The sequence below is a fragment of the Gossypium raimondii genome, chromosome 3 (genome assembly GCF_025698545.1).
Source record: "Gossypium raimondii isolate GPD5lz chromosome 3, ASM2569854v1, whole genome shotgun sequence".
NCBI classification, from domain to species: domain Eukaryota; kingdom Viridiplantae; phylum Streptophyta; class Magnoliopsida; order Malvales; family Malvaceae; genus Gossypium; species Gossypium raimondii.
The window spans coordinates 3949931-3973530 of record NC_068567.1 but is presented as its reverse complement, the minus strand read 5'-3'; the positions used below and the strand labels follow the sequence as shown (position 1 = coordinate 3973530).

The following is a 23600-nucleotide window of genomic DNA, read 5'->3' as shown; positions in this document are numbered from 1 at the left end:
AAGAAAAAGGAAAAAGCTCCGCCCTTTTTTTACTAAATCTCCAAAATACCCCTGATCCACACTGTTTCTTTTCAAATCACTGGTCTCATTTCCGATAATAAACCTTTTCCTCTCTTTGGTTTTCCTTCTTGATGGAGCTTCAGAGGTGCGAGGAACAGGGCCTGCAAGAACGAAAGGGGCAAAAACGGAAACTTGAGGAAGAAATTCAAGAGGATAGAGATGCTACTCCGCTACCTACCGGCGACGCCCGCCGTGCTCTCTTGGCCGAAGTCACCGCTCAGGTTAAGGTCCTCGACTCCGCCTTCTCCTGGCACGAATCCGATCGCGCCGCTGCCAAGCGTGCCACTCACGTGCTCGCTGAGCTCGCAAAGAACGGTAAATATTTTTGAAATCTCCAGCTTCCGATCTCAGTCTTATTTACACCTTTTTTTAATTTTGTTCTGTTTTTCACTTTTTTTTTGAATTTTCGTTATTAGACATGACTAGTAAAAATGTAGGATATTCGGTACTATCCGATCTTTTTTTATTTTTGGAAATTCGGGTAATGGAATAATTTTTTTAATTCGAATAGAAGATTTACGTTTTAGATTCCGATTTATAAAATATGAAAAAAAAATATAGTTGCGGAGAAGTTCGAGCCTTGTCAAGTAGTCTTTATTACTAAAAGTTTAAGCTAGTAATCCAATATTAGATATTGTAATGATAACATTTACTTAAAAGTTAAATTATCAAGCGTAATGAAACATAATAATGTTTTAATAGATACTTAATCGGAAATTATTTTATTAATTATCTTTTAGTATCTTAGAAGTAGACTGTTGTTAATTATGAGTGAATTTGAACTTCAAATTTCTTTATTGTTTGATTTTATCTTTTAACTGCTTTCTATATTCAAACAGATAATGCTATCTAAATCGGATCTGGATAGTAATACTAATATTTTCTAACATAATGGGATTCGCATACAGATGCTCTAATAGTAAACATCCGAACAGCCGCCATCCCTTTTCAGGATGATTGGTAATAAATGTTTTCTTCTTTTAATATTCTCTTTTGCAGAGGAAGTTGTTAATGTGATCGTTGAAGGTGGTGCGATTCCAGCTCTAGTTAAGCATCTGCAAGCACCTTTGTCTGATGAAGGTGACCTAAGCTTGAAGCCTTTTGAGCACGAGGTTGAGAAAGGAAGTGCTTTCGCTTTGGGACTTCTTGCCGTAAAGGTGATTTTATTGAATATTTATATTTTTACAAAAGTAGTCATTATTTATATAGTTTAGTATTTATTGTAGTTAAAGACTTAAAGTTTTGAATTGTATATTGGAAATTCTCTTCTTTCATGGTATGCATGATTTTTTTTTTTAATTTCTTGTTAGTAGCATTAGTAAATATATGAAGTTTTCTGTAAAATGTTATTTTGGTTAAAAAGTATGTTACATAAGCTGATTTTTTAATATCAATTCTACAGTAGGTATTAGAAATTAAACTTCCAGAAAGTTTGAGGTGTGAAAAGAAAATGATTCTGGTGCATAGAGACGGCATCTGTTCATGCTATCATTATGCAGAAAATACTATCTAGAATTGTTGATTTTATTTCTAAGCCACCAAAGCTTGGTTATGTATTTAGTCTTGTAATTTTCTTTGGTTTTACATGATTTATGTTATGCTAGTGATGCAAATGCAAATAAATGTAGCATTCACTATTGTTAATCACTGAATCTGCTATTTATTACCTTTGCTGGTAACAGCCAGAACATCAGCAACTTATAGTTGATTCTGGGGCCTTGTCGCATCTTGTGAATTTGTTGAGGCGACACAAGGATAGTTCTACTTCTCGTGCTGTGATCAGTGTCATTAGAAGAGCGGCTGATGCTATCACCAACCTTGCTCATGAGAATAGCAGCATTAAAACCCGTGTCAGGTTTGCTAAAATTGTGCTGTTTTTATTTCAAGTTATTTGTTTAACTTTATGTTTATTCCAATAACTATCTTGATTTGTTTGACAGAATGGAAGGTGGAATTCCACCTCTTGTTGAGTTGCTTGAATTTACTGACACAAAGGTGCAAAGAGCAGCTGCTGGGGCATTACGAACCCTGGCATTCAAAAATGATGAAAACAAGAATCAGGTAACCGACCTGCCTTTGGAAGTTGAATTTGATAAAATTGCCTTCAATGTTTAGTTAATGGAGTGAATACTGTGGCTTTGCAGATCGTTGAATGCAATGCTCTTCCTACTCTCATCTCGATGCTGAGATCAGATGATGCTGCCATACACTATGAAGCGGTAGAATTTTATTGAAACACAAGATACTTTTGCAAATTCCACTGGGTTTTAGTAATTTTTACCAGCTGTAGCGTTAAAAAAAATCTCGTCACCTTGTAGGTTGGTGTGATTGGCAATCTGGTGCATTCATCACCGAACATAAAAAAGGAAGTTCTCGCTGCTGGGGCTTTGCAACCTGTCATTGGTTTGCTTACGTATGTTACTATGCTTCAGTTTTTTACTTTTCTTTTACTTGTCATAGCATGAGTTTTTAGTTGTTACTTTTGGGCTCTTCTCTTGTGTTGCAGTTTATCAAGGTTCTCCCTTATTAATTAATTTGTTTTGTTGGGAAACAGCTCCTGCTGCTCAGAAAGCCAAAGGGAGGCTGCTTTGCTACTTGGGCAATTTGCCGCAACTGATTCTGATTGCAAGGTGAAGAGTGGATTTTCTTTTATACTTTACTAGGATTAAGATACTTCTTCCTTGTTGACTCTGAAATTACTTTCCAAACATTTGAAAGAATTTTGCTTTTCATATAATTTCTTCTGTCCTTGTAGTGATTAAGAGGAGACTGATCCCTATGTTTACTTAATTTCCCTTGACCATTACTTTTTCATTGTTGCTTCTTTTTGGCATGTGCTCTGGATTGCAGGTTCATATTGTACAAAGGGGTGCTGTCAGACCCTTGATTGAAATGCTTCACTCTCCTGATATACAGCTGAAAGAGATGTCAGCCTTTGCTTTGGGGAGGTTGGCACAGGTTATTATTGTTATTTTCTTGGCTGTATCATTTCAGGTTTTTATCAATGCTGTAAATGATGTGTATTGGGTTTTATCTTCATACCTTGCTGATCTTTGTCCTTTTTCCCGAGCTAGTAATTTGTTTACTCCAAATATTTACTTTTTTTTTTTTAAAAGACTGAAGTTAATTTTACTTAAAGGATTTTTCCCTGTTTTGAAAAAACTAGCTTACACAAAATTGGTTCCATCAACTGGACTGCTTGTTGTACTCTTGATTTTGCGGTTGTTAAAAGTTGTGCGATGATCATGGCTTTGCAGGAAAATAGCCCATCATCTCAATCCTTGTTTTCCACCAAATTAACTATCCTGCATCTCAAACTTTTCAGGATATGCATTTGCATCTTCCCAAAAGGCACAATGTGATTTGTTTTCTCAATGGTTTTTCTTGTTTAGGAGGTTTCTTTTACACTCAGTGAGGCCTTTTCTAGATGTGTAGGTTTAAAATTTCCAATAATTGTTGTCCTATGCTTCCAAGAAACTTAGTACTCAACTAAAGTTCTTGTTTCTATAAACTGGAACTAGCAGATAGCTCAATCACTAAAAAACAATTTTTGGTGTCAGGACACGCACAATCAAGCTGGTATTGCACATATGGGTGGTTTGGTGCCTTTGTTGAAGCTTCTAGATTCAAAGAATGGATCTTTGCAACACAATGCTGCATTTGCTCTTTATGGTCTTGCAGATAATGAGGTATGGTAGCTTGTTATAGTTGTGACCTGGGAAATTTGTTCTTCTTTTTCTTTTTTGGAGTAACACTGTTTTATTATATTTTTCTTTGCCATAGGATAATGTATCCGACTTTATTAGGGTGGGTGGTGTCCAACGGCTGCAAGATGGAGAATTTATTGTTCAAGTATGTCAACCCTTTCAGATATTGCCTCATACTCTCCCCTTAGTTTTCATGCTGCTAATTACTTAATTGCTGCATTATATCCATAAGAGCTCAAAACTTTCCCTTCCCATTCTGTGTTTTTATTCGTTTTAACTGATTAAATATCGGAAATGGTAATTTTTAGGCGACAAAAGACTGTGTAGCCAAGACATTGAAAAGACTAGAGGAGAAGATTCATGGGCGAGTAAGCATTTTCATTCCTTTAACATCCTTTACCCTTATTTATTTAGTATATTTTCTGTTTGGGCTGTTGAATGACCAAGCTCTTCGTTGCTCTTTTATGTTTTAGGTCTCATTAAATGTGTATCTTTACTCTCTGATATTTTGGTTTTAATAATCTTTTGTAGGTTTTGAACCATTTGCTGTATCTGATGCGTGTAGCCGAGAAGCCTGTCCAAAGACGAGTGGCTTTTGCTCTAGCTCATCTTTGTTCTCCTGATGATCAGAGAACTATATTCATTGATAATAATGGTCATATCCTTTTACCCTTCTTCCGTTATCCCAAAATCATTCATTCATATTGCATTAATGGAGCACACATGTTGTGTTTTTGTTGCTTCGGGAGGTTGATTATGCTCTATTTTCATGCAGGACTTGAGTTGCTTCTTGGGCTTCTTGGTTCTACGAACCCTAAACAGCAACTTGATGGTGCTGTAGCTCTGTACAAGTTGGCCAACAAAGCTATGACGCTTTCTCCTATGGATGCAGCTCCCCCTTCTCCAACACCACAGGCAAGTTTGAAAAAGTTGGTTAATATAGTCCCATGCATTTCGAAGTGTACTCAGGAACCAAATGAAAAACCAATAATCGTGATTATAAGAGTTCTTTTTACAGATTTTTTCGATGTTTCTTTATGTAATCATTTCAAACTGCAGAAATGGAATGACAACTTTCTGTTAATTGGTTCAGATGTAGGGGAATACTTTATACATTTGGAAGTTATATATTAAGCTTCTGTTATAACATATGATTTAATGCAGGTCTATTTGGGGGAGCAATACGTCAACAATGCTACATTATCTGATGTTACTTTCCTAGTTGAAGGTTGTTTAACAATCCGCTTGCTTAAAGCTTTGATACTTGCTATGGAGAAACATTCGATGATAGAAGAAATACAGCTTTTGTTTTAATTAAGATTTTTTCCTCTTTTCTTCTGCAGGTAGACGGTTCTATGCGCACAGAATCTGCCTTCTTGCTTCTTCAGATGCATTTCGTGCTATGTTTGATGGTGGTTATCGGGTGAGTTCCCTTCTGTGGTGTTTTAATGTTCCAGTTGGTTGTCCTTCCTCTTCCAGATCGGTGCCTAGGGTTTCTTTCCCCCTTGGTGTTCGGGTGAAAATTATGTTCTTATTTTGTTCTTTGTTAAAAGTATTAGTACTCTAGTTCTAAGTTTAGCTTTGAACTTAAAATGTAGCTGGCTTATTTTGCAGGAAAAAGATGCAAGGGATATTGAAATTCCAAACATTAGATGGGAGGTTTTCGAGTTGATGATGCGGTATTACAAATTCTTCGATCTGGATATATAAACACTGGATTTACTTCATTTTGTTTATTTTGATCATCATTTTATGTAGTTGACTTCGTTTCTTTGTACAGATTTATATACACTGGATCAGTAGATGTTTCATTGGATATTGCACAAGATCTGCTTGGAGCTGCTGATCAATATCTTTTGGAAGGGCTTAAGCGACTCTGTGAGTACACCATTGCACAGGTGAGCTAAAACTAAGGTTGTCTATATATAGATATTTCGAATCCTTTTGCTGCTTTGAAATCGGGAATTGATGTTTGATTACTTCTATGCTTGGGTTGAAGGATGTAACACTGGACAATGTTTCTAGCATGTACGAACTCTCCGAAGCTTTTCATGCTATATCATTGAGGCACACTTGCATTTTGTTTATCTTGGAGCATTTCTCTCAATTGAGCGACAGACCCGGGTATGTATTTCTGCCACATCTCTGCATTTAGCAGTACAAAGAACATCATACAGTATTTAACTACTTGTTTTAGTCATCCGTGTGCGTGATAATTCCTTGATAAATGCTTTCAGTCGGTGTAGTACCATCAGTTAGAATTTTGGAATGATAAAAGTGAATTTGGGCTATTTGAAGTAGGTTCGACCGTCATGTTGGTATCGATTTTGTGTTTTTGCATATTAAAATCTATGACCGGCGGCTGAAAGTTTTCACTCATGTTAAATATTATCGCAGGCACTCACATCTGATCCAGCGTATAATTCCAGAGATCCGCAATTACTTTGCGAAAGCGCTTACGAATCCTAACCCACATAACCAGCGGCCGTAGAAGGCAACCAGTGGCTGTAGAAGGCTGGTTTTTAACTCATCTCATCTCTAACAAGATACGTTGATGTACAGAAATGTAGTAGCTGTTGTTGATGTGGAGCCAATTGAAGGTTCTCTAATTCGTTTCTTTGTAGCACGGTTCGTAATCGTTTCCGATGCCCGAGTTGTTTCGTGGTGTTTGTAGAAAACAAGGTGTAAGTTTCTCATTTTAATTCATTGTCTTGTCTGCATTTAGATGTTTACACGAACAAAAACCTGTATCACGATTTGTTAGCTATTGGACTTTGCTTTATTAACTTCTGTGTATATCCTTACGTAGAATCTGATCGGAACTAGGGCATATATTGTTTCATAAACTAACAAGATCTGTAGCTTTAAAGGTTTAAACACAGTATCTTTGAGGATCGCTTTCAAAAGATAGGTGTAATGATATGGTCTACAAAAGTTAGAGCCAAAGGTTATGTTATATGGTTTACAAAAGTATGATTGGATGCATATATGAATCTTGTTTTGGAGGGTCGATTCTTGATTGGTCCTCCAACAACTGAAGGTATTGTCTTTTGAGAGTTGTCTTCTTATAATGTCGAGAGCTGGTGTGCGGTGAACGATTGTCCTGAGGGTCTAGTTCACAGAGTTGGGAGTGCCTTGACTGTGCATGGGTGTACGGTCACTCACCAAGGGGAAGTGGTACCACCTTCCTAAAAGGTGACCAATATGATATAGGTTATGGGTTCAAACCCTATCAAGGGTAAGGCGCTCAAGTCCCCTTGATGGGTGACGGTATGCCTATGTGCAGCCGATGCACTCTTGGCATTGTGAACCAGGTTTTTAAGGTAGCCACTCATAGCACGCTAATTATCAATTAAGTACGCGACTATTTTGTAAACTTTTCATAATTGAGTGATCAAAAAGGAAATTTATTAGTTGTTAGTGACCATTTTGTAATATTTCATAGTTGGGTAATAAAAAAATCATAGTTGAAATATAGCCTACTCAAAAATAATTTAAAAATTTTATTTAAATCATTGAACTATTTGAAAATTTTAAGTTATTGAGATGTGAAGTTTTATTTTAAAGACCAAGTAGATAACTTCAAATGGCAATTTAATGATTGGTAAGTAGAGCATATTTTATATAAGTCAAATAGTTTTTAAGAAAAAATTATTTAAATTTTAATTCGTATTTCATAAAAGAACTGAAGTGTAGAAGATAACTTTCAATCAAACGAAAAAGACCAACTCATTTTAAACTCGATTATGAGATAATTTTATTCACACCAGATTAATAGAATGCTTAAATACAAATACAGATTGCAGACTATATAAATGCGTCAAATATTAATACCATTCATTGACAAGACGTGCCATGTGCGGCCCGCAAGTGAAAAGAATACGTTGAAATGTTGTCAAGTTCCGTTGATTAAATGCTGCACTCTTTCTTTCAATTATATACATTAGAAAGAAAAAAAAGTACATTCCATTAAAGCAGCCATCATATAACGGCTAAGGCCTAAAAGGAAGGGTGATAGCAAAATAGAAAATAACATTAGGAAATAAAATTAATAAAAAATTTCACACTAAAAGAAAGAAAGGGCTTGAAAATCACATTTAGGGACGGACTTTACAAGAAGAGACGGTGGAAATGGAGTCAAAATCTATGAAAATAATAGAGGTGTTGTCCTTTGTGCGCTGAGTTCTAGCCTCATCCAACATTACTTCAGCAATCTTCTCTGCCAAATTCTCCGTTTCTGTCGGATGTCTCTCCCTCGTCTACACGGTCAATTATAAGATCAGGTTAAAATATAAATTTGTTGTTTCGGTCTCAGGTCATTAAGGTTCGGTTATCGGTTTTTCAGGTCTAGTCATTTCTAATACGGGTAATTTCAGTTTTGAGTTGTTTCAGTCTCAGGTCATTCGGATTTGCCTATTGATTTTCCAGAGCTAGTAATTTCAGGTTTTGGCACTCAAGTTTGGGTATTTCGGGTATGAATCATTCCGAGTTCAGATTATTTCAGATTCAGGTAATCTTTGGTTTGAATCTTTTCTGGATTCAGGTTGGGCAGGTTCAAGTTGCTGACTTTGAACGGTTAAATCGGGTAGGAAGATTCGGGTTAATCAAGTTGGGACCACAAGTCTAGAAACTGTATATTATATATAATGTTACAATAATAACAATAATACCTGTACAACTAACTGAACTGCCTTCTTAAAGCTAACAACATCCCACAATCCATCACTGCAATCAGTGCACAAATCAGATCCACATTTCAACCATGTCAAACAAAATGTCCAAATAATAAAGAGAGTCCAAACAAGAAAAACACGAGAAGGCTGGTTAGGAAAGGTAAATAAAACAAAAAGGTGTTAATGACAAGCTACAATGGATCATATTATGCGAGCTAAACCCAAAAATGTAGATAAAACATGGCTTTAGTGACAGACTATATTTACCCGGACTCGGAAGTTAATGTCTGTTGAGGGGGAGGTCGACTTCTTCCAGAGAAATCTTCAAAGTGTCATCTATCGGAAGCCGACAGCTAAATTAATTGTTACCATGCTCGTCTCAAGCACTTGGACTCTCGCTAGAGTCGAGAGATAAAACCCCGACTAGAGACAATACCAAACCATTGAAGGGTTAGTCGGCTCCCAACAAATGACATTTAAAAGACTTTTCCGGAAGGAGATGGCCTCTACTCAACAAATGCTCCCCTCAAGACGACCTATAAGCTATAGGTTGGGCGTTCAAACCCTACCATAGGCAAACGTCCACATTTCCTTTGGTAGGTGACTATGCACTGATTTTGACAAGGCGTTCCTGCTCTATGAACCTATCACCTCAGGCACTAGGGCTTTCTAGAGTCGGGAGACAACCCCAACTAGGGGACAATACCGACCCGTAGAGAGGTCCGCTGGCTCCCAACGGATGACAATTAAAAAACTCCAAAACGAGTTGGCCTCCCCTCAACAATGTCTAATATGGATATCCTTTTGATATAGGTATGCTCAAAATTTTTTTATGGGTTTTTCATATATTTGGAAGATCAATCCCTCCATACTAATGTACAAATCTATGTCAGACACCAATGCTTTAGGAAAAATGAAGAGTCCAGATAAAGTAGATGACAAAATACCCCTACAACAATGGCAATACATTTTAGCGTACAAAAATTCCCAACAGTGACAGAAAAATAGAATCACCTTGCCAGTAGTGCAAATGCGCCACTTGATTTTTTGAGATGCACGACTTGACTAATATAAGGCTCGGAACTAAAGCGAGAATCTTGCTGTTTCACAAATTTGTCTCCAAGCATCCTAGCGAGGTTCAAACCTGAAATGGAATGGTCAAATATGCAAATGATGTACCTTAATTTTGTGATGCTGCTGAATCCTGACAGTAATGACTAGATGCAGAAATTTGCACTTACCACATAACCGTGTTTCCCCATCTTTTAATGGTTCCCCTATTCCTTCAATTCGGAGTCTTTCAGAACAACTCGTTACTTTATGGTCTTCAGTCATCTTAATCTGTTTACCGTCCATGCTGTCATTAAAATTGTATTGGGTCATAAGTACAATAACAGAAGCTATTATCATAATAACCATTTTGCTTCTAAATAGACGATGAGAAGATAAGAAAATTATACCAAAAAATAGAAAAATGGAGAGAATTCTGCTCAAGGTAAGACAGAAATAAGATAGATTGACAGTACAAGAAGCATCCAGCAAAGCAATCAAACTAAAATTGTCACTATTATCAGTACTTCAATATAAAGGCATGGTTAGATGAATCCGAGACTAGAATGACAGCACTTAAGGTATGTTTGGTTGAGTGTAAAAGAAGGATAAAAAGGGGGAATGAAAAATAATCATTTTCTATCATTCTTCCAATTGAAATGATAAGAGGCAAGAAAATGAGAGATGTAAGTTAGTTCAAAATTATACAGTTTTCCAAAGTTCCATTTTCTTTCCTCTTATTTTTCAACTCTACCAAGCAATGAATGAAAAAAATATACTTTTTCTTTCTATTTTCCCTTTTTTCCTACCAAACACACACCAATGGAAAGAAAACATATATTTTCTACCTTTCTATTTTTCTACTCCAATTTTCCATATTTTCCATTTTCTTTCTATTCTACCTAGCAAAACCTTAGCACAAGTAGCTTCTAACATATGCCAATAGCTTTCTTTACAAATTGCTGAAAGCAACCCATCCTGTATTTTTAACTTTCAAATCAAAATATTCCTAAGAATAGCAGACAACTAATTCTGAGTGAACCCATATTTTACACAATGGAATTTGATCGTAAAATAACATTCACCTTACAGCTCCTACGAATTGGAATAATAAGAATAGAAACACTTACTTTATAAAACATGCAGAATCTCCAACATTTGCACATTGTGCAAAAAAGTTTTCATCAGCATCAGCCCAAACCAGAAGCAGTGTCGCCGTACAGCCCTGCAAGTAAAAAACTATGATGATATACAAAAAAAACCAACTTCAATGAAGGCAGAAAAAAGGGTCCATAATTGAAAATAAACAATTAAATCTAGTGAAGACCAAAAGGCCACGAAAAGTCCAAAGAAGAGAAAATGCAATAGCTAGAATATTTATATTATTATTCAACAATAAAGAGTTCTAGCATAGTACAAACCATTACAAAAAGGGAAAGGATAAATACAACATACAAAGGCGTTCTATGCTACATGCACTCTTCATTTTCCTTAAAGTATCTAGGTCTGGTGCCTGCGTTCGACACATTTGGGCACGAGTATAGAGTATCATCTTCCAAGTATATGGAAAAACTTCGAAAAAGTTTAAGTACACTTGTGTCGGACACATACCCATATCTGATACCCCCGTTTCCAGGTTAACATAGAGGATATTAAGGTGCATTCCGGTGCACTATGAGAGATTAGCCAATGAAAGGGCAAACAGAACCGCAAAGTAAATAAGATAAAACAGGGGAAGGAAAAACCTCATAATAGTTATTCATAGAAGCTTCTGTCTGAGAGAATGCATCTCTGAGAACATCTGAGGCATCTTGTTCTGACACAACCCTCTCTCTTTTTACAGAGTCCGCTAAAATGGTAGCAACCATCTCAGGCAGAATCCTAGACATCAAATTCTTCAAATTTTAGTAAAATAGTTCCTTAAAAATCAAAATAATGGCTAACAAAAGGCAGAATTACTAGTGTTTTGTCCTATCAGAAACCTTAGATCTGAAATTCAAAGCTTCAGACTACAGGAGAAGAGCAATTCAGGCATTCAGTATGGAACTTGCCAATTTAGAATAAGCACGAGACAACACAGAAGAACATGTATATACATGTATCAAAGAGTACAAAAGAAAAACAAACTCTAAAAACTATGAGGACAACATTAATTTTGTATAGCCATAACACTCCATCTGTGGACACGGTGGGAAAACAAGCACATTACTAGCCACAAACCCTGGCAAGAACACACTCAAGATGAGAACAGGAGACTAACTTGCTTGCGGATTTAGCTGCAACAACACCACCATGTCCATCACAGATACCAAAAACTCCAAACTGCAATATCAGCACAAAAAAAATATCGAATTCTGTTGCTTCTGGAAGAAGCAGAAAAATATCAACTAAAATATCAAAAATTGAAAACCTGATAAATGCCAGGAAGAGGCCAATGATAATAGCAAACATCTTCCATTGGAAGCTTCTTTCCTCCTCGACGCAATGACATAGGGTCTGAAGTCATACCAACTCCAAAAGGGACCAGACGCTCATTGTGGGATGAAATATGAACCTGTTACAGGAGAAAAATAAAAAAAACAATCAGTAAAAATAGCTTCAAATCCAATATGCCATGCATTACAAACAAAAATGGTCATATTATATGCACTGACCGCATAAAAGAAATTACTTAAACAACAAAAGAATCCATCAGAAAACTCAAGCAGTTAAGTGAACAATCATGTCCACAATCCCATTAACATAAATGATCTTCTCTTATTGATTGGACAACAAGCTATCTATCATAACTGATTTGCACCATTGCTGTTCAGTTCCTCAATTTATCTTAGCAACATAGAAGAATAGTTATGGAACATAAGCAGATGAGAGTTCCTTGGGAATAAATAAAAAATTTTCAACAAATAGAATTAAAAAAAAGTTAAATATTTTTAGAACGTCAAATGTATATATTGCTTGTGGCATTTGACACAATTTCTTAAAAGGTACTTAACATTAGTGAGATGATCCTGAGTAGAAAAAGGAAAGAAAGGAAGTCATTTCTAAACTCATGTTCCCAGATTACGACAATCTCATCAAACTGCTAAAATAAAATTTTACTAGTTTGCAAATACTCCAATATCCTGAAGAAGTGAATAAAGAGAAGATCTTGTTCATGCAAACTCCAATACATATAGATATATTACAATTTATCTAGAAAATTTGACATTTTTAAAAGCAAAAGTGCCAGAACTACAAGTAAATTGAAAAGAAGTTGACTTACATAAATGTTTGAGGTTGTGCCAACTGTTATTGTGTCTCCACTTGCAAGTTCCACTGGGTCACCCCATAGCCTACTTCCAGGATCAGGATGATTAATTGGACGAGAATTCAACAGTGTCCCGTTCAGACTACCCATGTCCACCAGTTCCCATCTCAATTTCTATAAAGTTTGTACACATTTAAAACACTTAGTGAACCATACATACATAATGCAACAAAATGCAAATCATGTCATTCAACTTATAAGGAGTTTACATTTAAATTCCAAGTTATCATTGCATGCTTTCCAGAAACCTCATAATCCTTCAATAATAAATAACTTGGAGGAACTCTTCCAAGGGTCAATGGTAGCCTTGCAGTGCTTGTTGACAGTACAGAACAATGAAGTCCACAAGAAGGACCCGAGACAACCTGAAGAGAGAGGCAACTTCCTGCACTTCTAACAGAAAGATATAATTACATGCTTCACATATTCAGTCTAATAGAAATAGACCAACATTTTAATCTCCTTATAGAAAAGGAAAATTACTTTGATCACTGATAGCGTCGGTGTTGGGCACAGACTCTTGTGGTCTATCATTTTCCGTGCCAAATCTCAAGTTTTGGCTTTGGTTTTCTGGTCTACCATGTTTTTGCAGTTCAACTAAGTGCTCTGTCACCACTCGACGCTTTAGTGTCTGACCAACCAAAATACCATCTAAAGGATCAGATACATCTCCAACCACGCTATCACCTGTAAAGAGAAAAACATTAGCATTCGTGGTTGCCTAAGCCGACTAGTCATAAGTATAAAGAGAAAATTAACAAAAGATGGAGGCATAAAAGTTAATACCCAGAGCCAAACGGCGAGATGCAGAGGAAAGCCGTTGTTTGTGAACAAGTCCCTCAGTACGAGGTGGCCGCAGAAGAGCTGCATTTAGGTGACACTCTCCTTCTAAATCATAGTTTCTTGTCAAATCATTGCTTTGATCTTGAGCCAGATCTACATCATTTGATACAAGAGGTCTCTCCAACTCACCAACCTGGAATAAATGTAAACTGTCAAACATATGACGACCATAAGAGTTTCAAACAGAAACAAACCATAAAAGTTTCTGGGTTTTTCATTTTTTGGGGGGAGGATGGACTAAACAGAAAGAAAATAATAACTAGACACAAATGTTATCACAAGTTTCAGATTTAGGTAAGGAAAAACTCGGCAAGTTTAAAGAAAGATCCCAAGTCTTCCTTCCATAACATGCACTTTGTGTTTGGATTGATAGGAGAAAAGTTAAAGAGAAACAGAGAGAAATCAACTAAAGTGAAATTTAATTTCAATAAAGTTGTGTTTTGATATATGACAGAAGAAATGAAGAAGATGATGAGTAAATTATATGATATCAGGATTGTTGCTCCATCTTTTACTTAAGAGGATATAATTGGAAAATCAGTCTATTGGCTGGTTGGTTTCATTACTTCCAATCCAAATTTCTCACTTACTGAGAGTTCAAAAATGAATTATAAGATAAATTGTAAATGAAAATGAAATTAACCACTTTTCTCTTCTGGCCAGCTTTTGCATCCAAGCAATAGAAATCAACAAAGGAATTGATGGAAAGTGTGGAATGTCACTTACTAAAACTAATGTTTGATAAAAAATTTATTCGTTCCATTGAAAAGGAAAAACACAAATCCTAAACTACCATAATGGATGCATATATATTTCTAAAAACGATAACTTAAAAAGTACCCTTAGGATAGGCATTTATTCTTAGCAAATACGCATTAAGTGGTCAGTTATTGTCAACAAACTCAGAATGAATGTCATGGATCTCTGAGCATATTACCTACCATATTAAATCCACCAAATTACTTGCCATAACTGATATTCATTGTTGAAATCTACAATTTCAAAACAGCTGGTGAAAAAGAGTACATATCAAACGTCATATCCAGTACTCAAGAATCAAATTGACATTTCAAACAACTAATATAAAACAGATAACATTTTACACATCAATCATCTTTTGATCCACTTGAAAAGTGGATACTCCTCTAACATCAATATAAAATCTACGAACAGGCTGCATTGATTCATTGCACACAAAGTAGCTAACATATGAATCAACCTAATAATCTTCTAGAAAATCAATCTCAAAATCAACTTGCAAGAAAAAAAACTGTAACCACCAGAAATCATCAAATATGTATTAACAAATAAGACCTCAAAAAAAAAAATCCAGCTCTACCTAAGCTCAAAAGGAAAGATCCGCAATCTCGAATTTACAATCATACAAAAACAATGCTGATGCAATAACTAAAGAGATTTCTCTTAAGATCTAAAGAAAACTTTGCGTCAGAAAAAATGAAATAAATCTTTTGATCCGCTTGAAAACCATATACTCCTCTAACATCAATATAAAATCTACGACTAGGCCGCATTGATTCATTGCACATGAAACAGCTAATATACGAATCAACCTAATGATTTTCCAGCAAATCAGTCTCGAAATCAACTTTTTTTTTTTAAAATTGTAACTACCAGAAATCATCAAAAATGCATTTTAACAAATAGGACCTCAAAGAAAAATACAAATCCAGTTCCACCTAAGCTCAAAGGCGATGATCCGCAATCTCGAATTTACAATCACTAAAGATGAAATAGATTTCTCTTACGATCCAAAGAAATAACACTTCGCATCATAAAATATTAACAAAAAAGAAAAAAAAAAAAGAAGGGAAGATGATATTGAGAATGGAAATGAACGGAGAGAAGAAGGTGTACCTTGATAGCACGACAGCGAGAGGGGTAGGAGAAGAAGCGCCATGGTTTGAAGGCGAAGACGATGATGATGATGATGATGATGATGATAAGGATCAACATAAGGAGAAGGAGGGTGAAAACGACAATGCTTTGTAGCATCGCCATCGTCGTCTCGCGCTCTCTCTCATCATAGATTTCGGATTGGGCTTCCCTCTTGGCGTGAACCTCGCTTTGAATTGGTCGCCTCCTACCCTCACTGCCTCCAATTTCTTTTTCCTTTAATTGTGGTTTTTCCCCTGAACGTCTGTAATAGAAATTTATCCAATTGATATATTTTATGAATTATTTATCAATATGGCTTTTTTCCCCCACAAAACGTTTGTATTTGGATAGGGCTGGCCTTTATTTATTTGGTTCGCGTTTGCTCAAAAGAGTAGTTAATATTTCAGATTGAGCTGAGATAGCTGTGTAATTGAGTAAATTTGAATTCGAATATGGTTTACTTGAGTTCCATCCAACGTATATTTTTAAGTTTAAACTCACTCGATTAATCTCGTTTACCAATTTTTATATTTAAGCTCAAATTTAAGTTCTAACTCAAAAATTAAGCCTAAAATTAATTATATATATTAAGCGCATTAATATAATTTAACAATATAAAAATATAAAATGCGACTCAATCGATAATTAGAACTTGAGCTCGGCTCAATAATTATTTGATGATTATTACATCTAATGATTTGTATGTGAAATTAATTTGATAAACTTACAAGATCATTTAATATGGAACCGGTTTTGATTTATTGGTCGGAGACAATATCGCATAACGAAAATTGTCCACTTTTCACTACTTAAATTCTTCATAATGTAGGGAAACTTAAAATATTAATGGGTTTGGGTTTTAATCCATTTGGGGAACCCAATTTAATATTTTCAACATTATTGAGTTGAGTTTGAATTTTTTTTAAGTTAAACTCAAGTAGTTTGTATATACCGATGTCCCATTTACATTTCTAACTGAGTTTCGTCATAAAAAAATGAGTGTAAATATCTTACCTAATATCGACTCAAACCTAACCCGACTCATTAATATATCTAATTGTGATTGTTTCGTGATTTTTCTAAAAGCACAAAGTTAGATACAAGTGTTTGTTCTCTCTTAGCATGTTTTTCCATCGAGGTGTTAGTTGCCTAGGTGTCTGGTGGCTAATGTACTGTTGAGTTTTGGTCTAATTACCTTTGTCTAAGATTGGGTTTGGATGGGCGATTGTCTAAGATTCAAAAATTGTAGGGATTAAATTCGGTCTAATTGAAAAATATGAAAAATTTACAACTTTACATATAGTACAAGATTAATAGAAGAATTTAACTAAACGAATTTAGCCGCTACTGTGGGTCAGAACTAAAACATTGAAATTCGTAAAGTATAAAGATTAAAATTGACTAATTCCAAAACTAGAGAGAGTAAAACGTAACACACTAAAATACAAAAATTAAATCCATAGTTTGTGCAAAGTATAGGAACTAATAGCACAATTTGACCAAAATTCTGTCTTTTTCTTAAAGTATTACGTAGATAACATAATGTTACACATTGAATAATATATTCACCACCTCAACATTTGGAAGTAATCTAACTTATTGAATTTAACATATATCGTTTAGTCCGACTGGACTTTCAAAATTCGAAAAGTAGAAAGATTAAAAATGATCAAATTAAAGTACAAAAGACTATATCTACAATTTATATATATACAAGGACTGATAACAAAATTTAACCTTGGTAAGCAGAATCAAAATTAGGAGAAAAAAGACACACACACACACACACAGAAAAGGCATAAAAAATTAGCCTCCATTTCTCCTTTCATTTTCCCAAAACTTCCTTCTCAACATCTTTCTTTCTTTTACAATTGAACAACTTGGAACTCTGTATAAATCCATATCCATCTTTCCAAAATCTTGAATTTCATACTCTCTCTTCTTCTTCTTTTTTCCAATTGAAAAAGAAAAGAGCTGTACAAATTTTGATGCTAAGAAGATAGAGCTAAAAACAATGGCGTTTGATCTAGAATCTTTGGCAGAGGCAACATCAGGAGCCATTGGAGCTCTTGTCAGCACCTCCATTTTATACCCACTTGATACTTGTAAAACCAAGTATCAAGCTGAAGTTAGAGCTCACCATCAACAAAAATACAGGTCCATTGTTTTAGATTTTTTTTTTTTGTTTTCGGGTCCCACCTGAAAATTTTTGGATATTTTTATTTACTACCTTTTTTTTTTTTAATGATTGTTTGGGATTTTATTGGAAGACTAAATGATTTAGAATTGGGAAGTTTAATTTTTTGAGAATTTTTTTATTTGGGTTTGACTTGTTTTCAGTAATTTAATCATAATTTGTTGCAGTTCTAGAATTAAACTACCCTTTTTTTTAATGATTGTTTGGGATTTTATTGGAAGACTAAATGATTTAGAATGGGGAAGTTTAATTTTTTGAGAATTTTTTATTTGGGTTTGCCTTGTTTTCAGTAATTTAATCATAATTTGTTGCAGTTCTAGAATTAAAGAGCTGCTTTGATTTGGTGTTTTGATATATATGCATTGGTTCATACAGGAACACTGCTGATGTTTTGTGGGAAGCTATAGCTAACGGTCAAGTTCTTTCATTGTACCAAGGTCTTGGGACCAAAAATTTGCAGTCTTTTATTTCACAGTTCATCTATTTTTATGGATATAGCTTCTTTAAAAGGCTGTACTTGAAGAAAACTGGAAACAAGACTATTGGGACTAAAGCAAATTTGATTGTTGGTGTTGCTGCTGGGGCATGTACTGTTATAATTACACAGGTACTGGTGTTTTGATTGTTGTGTATATGTGTATATATATAGGCATATGTATGTATGTATGATCAGAACATTACTTGGGAGTTTGGTTTGCATGTGGGCCATTTAAGAACTTTGTATTGTTAGATTCACTAATAGAACTGTGATAACCATGTAATGAATCTTGTTCAGATATTAGATGGAATTATATACTAAAACCATTGCTTTCTTTTGGAAACCGGAAGTCGAAACTTGTTCGTTTAGCTGCCAATGAGGCCTGGTTGTGGTGGCAAAGATTGAGGCCTTGAGTGCCCAAGTTCGAGTGCCACCTTGTGAAAATTATGTGTAAGCTAACTAGCTAGTTAGTTTGAGTTGAATTAAGTTATTCAGTTCAGTGCTTGTAATGATTGATTCTTATTGGAATTGTTGATATAATTAGTTAGTTGTAACTTCGAAAAGGGCGAAAAAAAGTCTTGTTTGTTTAGCTAGAAAAAGGACTTAATCCTTGAAAAAAATCAATCCATTCACATTTCTTGAATTCAAAAGGAAAAGGATACATGGCTATCATCCATAATAGATTCTTTAGCTACAATGTATGGGAATTCTTATTTCCATGCAAGCTTCCTTATCCTCCTTGTATGTCTTATGGTTCCCTTACTATGCCTAATGAGCATCCCAATTTTGTGTTACTATTGGATATTGGGATCTGACTTTAATATGCACCAGCCCTTGGATACGGCATCCTCGAGAATGCAGACAAGCAAATTCGGGAAATCCAAAGGACTTTGGAAGTTGCTTTCGGAGAGCTCTTTGAGTGAAGCATTTGATGCTCTTGGCATATCTCTTCTCCTCACTACAAATCCATCTATTCAGGTACTTGACCATGCCTTCTGCAATATAGGTTTGTATTAATAGCAAGTATATTGAGTGTAGTTGAATTGTAAATCGATTTCAAGATCCCAAATATCGTATTGTTTTAGTTTCATTTTGTTTTCAGTTGATGGGAAAAATTAGGATATGACATTACAATGTCTTAAAACTTAATTTTCTGCAGTATACTGCATTTGATCAATTGAAACAAAGGCTACTTAAGAGGCAGCTAAAGGAGAAAACCAGTACAAACTCATCTCCCGAGGCTCTTTCAGCTTTCTCTGCATTTGTACTCGGTGCAGTCGCAAAGTGTATCGCAACTTTTGTGACTTACCCTGCTATAAGGTACTTTGTCAATTCTATCTGGCATCCTCTAGCATGATGTCGAACTGGATAATGTAGACCTCCTTTCCTTGGCAGGTGTAAGATCACGATTCAGGCTGCAGACTTGGATGACAACAACGAAACCGAGGAAGCTGAATCAAAAAAACAAAAGACGGTTTCGGGGGCACTCTATACAATATGGAAAAGGGAAGGGCTGCTCGGTTTTTACAAAGGAATAGAAGCACAAATCTTGAAGACCGTTCTAAGCTCGGCATTGCTTCTAATGATAAAGGAGAAGATCTCAAAGAGCACATGGGTCTTATTGCTTGCACTTAGAAGGTATCTTTTTATGACCCAAACTAGATTAAAGAGTGCTTAATGAAACTTTTTTAAAGATTCATGTTTCAACAACAATAAGTTGTTCTAAACAGTACAATTGTTTAAAGATTGTAAGCAGCGTGGAAGTAAATTTCGTTTTCTAGATAGCTTCAACTTGGATTATTTTCGATTTTACGATCAATTATCAAGTTATATACCTACGTTCGAGTACCATCTATGTAAACCATGATTAATCGTGAGTTGAATTAGTTTTACGAATTAATTATTCAATTCAGAGCTTATATACCTATGTTCGAGTACCATCTATGCAAACCATGTTTAATAGTGAGTCGAGTTAGTTTTACGAATTACTTATTCAGTTCGGTGCTTTATAAGTTGTAACTTTGGGAAAGATGTTTTTTGAAATTTCAGCTTGAGCTTCCTTGTGCATCCAAGGATAGCTTTTAGTGCAAGTAATTATAACTTTTAAATTCATAATCAAGAATTTGAGGGTATCTCAGTAAAAGTACCATAGAGGCCCTTATACTAGAAGTCAGATTACATTTTGTCATCTCTACTCAAAAAATGAGAAAATTAATACATGTACGTTAAATCTAAGAGTAAATTTACCATTCTATTAAAAATTGGTCTTTGTATGACAATATGCAATATATGTGGCATGTTGTATGTCGCTGTATTATTGTTTCGTCAGCCATGCTAGTTTTTAATAGTACAAATGAGTGAAAATTTTAATTGAAATTACCAGTTTGCTCTTTGATTTAGGGTGTAGAGATTAATTTGCTCATTTTTTGGGTGGTGGGTAAAATGCAATCTAATTCCTAGTACAAGAACCCCTATGATACTTTTACCTAGTATATGAGTATCCCACATCTAATGTTGATGATTTTGTGAAAAGTTTTTGTTAATAATTTTTTTTTTCGGATATAAACTTGAAATAACTCGAGACCGAAAAGATTCAAATGAAAAATGATTGTCAAAACTTTGTACGAACTCGAAATAACTTAAAATTGAAAATATCCAAGTGTAAAACACGTACAAACCTGAAATGTCTCAAACTAATATGCTTAAGGTCGGACATGAAATAATCCAAGGTCTAAAATATCACATTATTGTTAACCGGACAAAACCCACACCGAGAACAATAAGAAATTACCTATCTAACCCGGAATCATATGAAAATTTTCCCAAAAAGGGAAAAAAATAATCCAAGCTTATTAGTACATGAAAACATATGATTTTTGTGTAGTCTTTAAAGGGTTAGCTGCTCATAACATGTAGAAAGCAGCCATGAGGAGCAATAGAAGGTGATGAATTATGGTTATCTTGGAAACTGAATTGGCCGCACTAGTAGTAGCAGCAGTAGTAGCCGTAGCGTAGTTTCCTTCAGTTGTACTGGTTGTTAGGACAACAACAATCCAGTCTCCTTCAGAACCGATCCCGATTCCTGTATACTTGGTTTCATTGAGGTTTCCGGAGTATTGAGACTGCGTAAAATTAGTGAGCACAAGACTCGGAGCCAGGTTCGGAACACAAGCAGGCATTACTGCTCCGTCCCTTGTGACGGAAACGTTCAAATGGCATTTGGCTAGAAGGTTTGGATAGTTGGCAAACTGTGGTTCGGTGCCTGGGACAGTGTTGGCGCCTGTGGAGTTTGTGCAAGGTTGGTTCTTGAATTCTTCGGCTAGTTCATCAGCAAGGCACTCGGCGTTCTCATTTGTTGTTAGGCTTGTCAAGTTTAACGAAGCTCGGTAACTGTTGATGCCTTTAAGAAGATCATCTTCCTCGTCTGTTGATTGTCAAGACGAAATCCGATGATTAGATACGTATTGCAGATGCTAACAAAGTAAATGCAAGACAGTGCAACTCATGAAGTTACTCAAAAATCGAACCTGTTAATCCATAACAAGGCCAATCATGTTACAGTATAGGAGAAAAACATTTCTTATATTAACATGATTCATTCAACTTCACAAACACTTTCCTCATGAACAACATCTTAGAATGCGGGAACTAGTAACTATTTTCTGCAGTCAGAGAGTAACACGAAAACTTCTAGTTCCAAAAGGGAACTGGACTGACAATCTCAAACCCGGATTCTAGCAATATGGCAACACACAACATACTTTTACACGAATCAAGGGATAGTAACTGAGAGAACAATAATAGCAGAACCGACCTTCCGAAGACTCTAACATACACATCAATTATGGCAAAACAAAAACAAGTTCAATCTGGGAGATCTGCTCGAGATCCTTCGAGTGGGGGCCTAGATGAACCCCAATTTGCTAGTTCATGTTAGCCTATTTCCGATTAGGAGCTCTCTTCGACAAGCTCCATATACATATATCGTAAATCAAAGGTTCATTACAAGATAAGAATCATAACAAGGGCAAGACATTATCGATCGAAGTAGGTTTTCCCGTGAACTGCCGGAAATACAATCCGTAACTCTTAACATACTTCAGTTTCAGACAAAACAGGAGAACTATAAAGATGATGCCGATAATTACCTTGCGGTTGTTCTCATTAGCTAGATTTTCTCACTGACCGGACATACCCAAAACGGCATTACACTGTAAGTTCAAACCAAGCTTTGAATGTAAATACTTGAACCTATTACCTCAAATCTTCTTTTAAGGGACTGAGATAACACTAAGTACGAACTTCCACAAGTTGCTAAGCCAGTAAATTTCTAATAAAGCTCTAATGCCGGATCTATTCACTATCGATATAGATCAAGTTTGTCATGTAACTTTATGTTCTAATCCGACCAAGAACAAGAAACAAGTAACAATGACAAGCAGGATGAATTGCAACTATCCATGTTCTTCAAACAACAAAAGACCAAAAAAAAGGCTATAACAGAACACCAATTGAAACACATTTAGGTTAATAATTAGACAAAGAAAAAACCCTACAAGATGCATCCAAATGGGTTCATAGATATGGATTTGCAAGCAGAACATATAAGAAAAAAGGGGAAAAAATTAGCTAATACCTGCATTGAATAACCACTTAAGAAGAGTAAAATTTACACAGATTTCAGAGAAATTAACAAGGTCAATGGTCAAACAACACTGCTTAAGCAACAAAGCAAAGTACCCAGATCCAGAAAGTTAAAAGAAGCAAAAAAAAAAGAAAGAAAGGTTACCATTGTCACAGAAAACAGGGGAGATGATGAAGAGAATGGAAAGGAGCACTGGGAAGAAAAGAGAGATCTTTGAAAATGCCATTGCTTGATGATGACGGTGATGATGATGAGATATTTGAGATGGGAAGTTTTTGTCTGAAAGGAGAGTGTGTCTGAGGTGGAAGCTTTGTCTGAAAGACGTTGTATGACCAAGAGGGACCGACACAGAGATCACAACAGAGTTTTCAGACCTTAGCTATTCCTTTTGGGGTAAACTACAACCAAATCACTAAAATATTAATAAGTTTACAGTTTGGTCATTCAATTTCAAACAGTTACAAAATCATCATTGAACTATTCGAAAGTTTTAATTTTAATTATTAAACTATTCGAATATTTTTATTTTAGTCATTGGATTGTTAAGTTTTTTTTCAAAATCCGGCTAGTGAGCTCCAAGGGACGATTCGTCAATGAAATCGATTTGATGGTTAGTGTCAGAAATCAGATAAAAAAGTTGTTTAGATTTCAGTTTGCATATTTGTGACGTTCAAAGATGTTTCATTAAAAAAAATTGGTTGAATTGTAAAAGAGAAGAGGAAGAGGAGCTTTCGATTGATGCAG

At 35.3% G+C, this 23600-nt stretch overlaps 4 protein-coding genes across 7 annotated transcripts; 2 read left to right on the top strand and 2 right to left on the bottom strand.

Moving 5' to 3' along the window:
* Nucleotides 1-6553, top strand: LOC105796632 (ARM REPEAT PROTEIN INTERACTING WITH ABF2). Of its 2 annotated transcripts, none has more exons than XM_012626387.2 (19): nt 1-375; nt 1060-1217; nt 1743-1915; nt 2001-2121; nt 2205-2279; nt 2379-2473; nt 2615-2690; nt 2911-3018; nt 3621-3749; nt 3844-3912; nt 4076-4135; nt 4299-4422; nt 4543-4682; nt 4932-4995; nt 5111-5283; nt 5382-5446; nt 5548-5665; nt 5767-5891; nt 6165-6553. In XM_012626387.2, the coding sequence occupies exons 1-19, from the start codon at nt 132-134 to the stop codon at nt 6256-6258; spliced, it is 2211 nt and encodes a 736-aa protein (XP_012481841.1). In that variant the 5' UTR covers nt 1-131; the 3' UTR covers nt 6259-6553. The 2 variants fall into 2 exon arrangements, with proteins under 2 accessions (XP_012481841.1, XP_012481842.1); XM_012626388.2 differs by having other exon boundaries at nt 3-375; nt 5111-5190.
* A 1119-nt stretch (nt 6554-7672) lies between these two features.
* LOC105796633 (protein phosphatase 2C 70) lies at nt 7673-15858 on the bottom strand. 3 transcript variants are annotated; one of them, XM_012626391.2, is made up of 14 exons: nt 15516-15664; nt 14582-14649; nt 13584-13773; nt 13281-13484; nt 13007-13182; nt 12753-12911; nt 11901-12044; nt 11751-11812; nt 11236-11371; nt 10621-10715; nt 9682-9797; nt 9455-9584; nt 8438-8492; nt 7673-8026 (listed from the first exon to the last, which is right to left on the bottom strand). In XM_012626391.2, exons 2-14 carry the CDS (start codon nt 14582-14584, stop codon nt 7865-7867), a joined length of 1632 nt encoding a protein of 543 aa, XP_012481845.1. In that variant the 5' UTR covers nt 14585-14649; nt 15516-15664; the 3' UTR covers nt 7673-7864. The 3 variants fall into 3 exon arrangements, with proteins under 3 accessions (XP_012481845.1, XP_012481846.1, XP_012481843.1); XM_012626392.2 differs by having other exon boundaries at nt 14582-14632; XM_012626389.2 differs by lacking the exon at nt 14582-14649 and having other exon boundaries at nt 15516-15858.
* Nucleotides 15859-17302: 1444 nt separating this feature from the next.
* LOC105796631 (peroxisomal adenine nucleotide carrier 1) lies at nt 17303-20148 on the top strand. The gene is made up of 5 exons (XM_012626386.2): nt 17303-17693; nt 18109-18340; nt 19043-19189; nt 19371-19531; nt 19607-20148. Exons 1-5 carry the CDS (start codon nt 17551-17553, stop codon nt 19887-19889), a joined length of 966 nt encoding a protein of 321 aa, XP_012481840.1. The 5' UTR covers nt 17303-17550; the 3' UTR covers nt 19890-20148.
* A 681-nt stretch (nt 20149-20829) lies between these two features.
* On the bottom strand, nt 20830-23203 carry LOC105796630 (hypothetical protein). The gene is made up of 2 exons (XM_012626385.2): nt 23001-23203; nt 20830-21635 (listed from the first exon to the last, which is right to left on the bottom strand). Exons 1-2 carry the CDS (start codon nt 23080-23082, stop codon nt 21115-21117), a joined length of 603 nt encoding a protein of 200 aa, XP_012481839.1. The 5' UTR covers nt 23083-23203; the 3' UTR covers nt 20830-21114.
* Between the last annotated feature and the right edge of the window lie 397 nt (nt 23204-23600).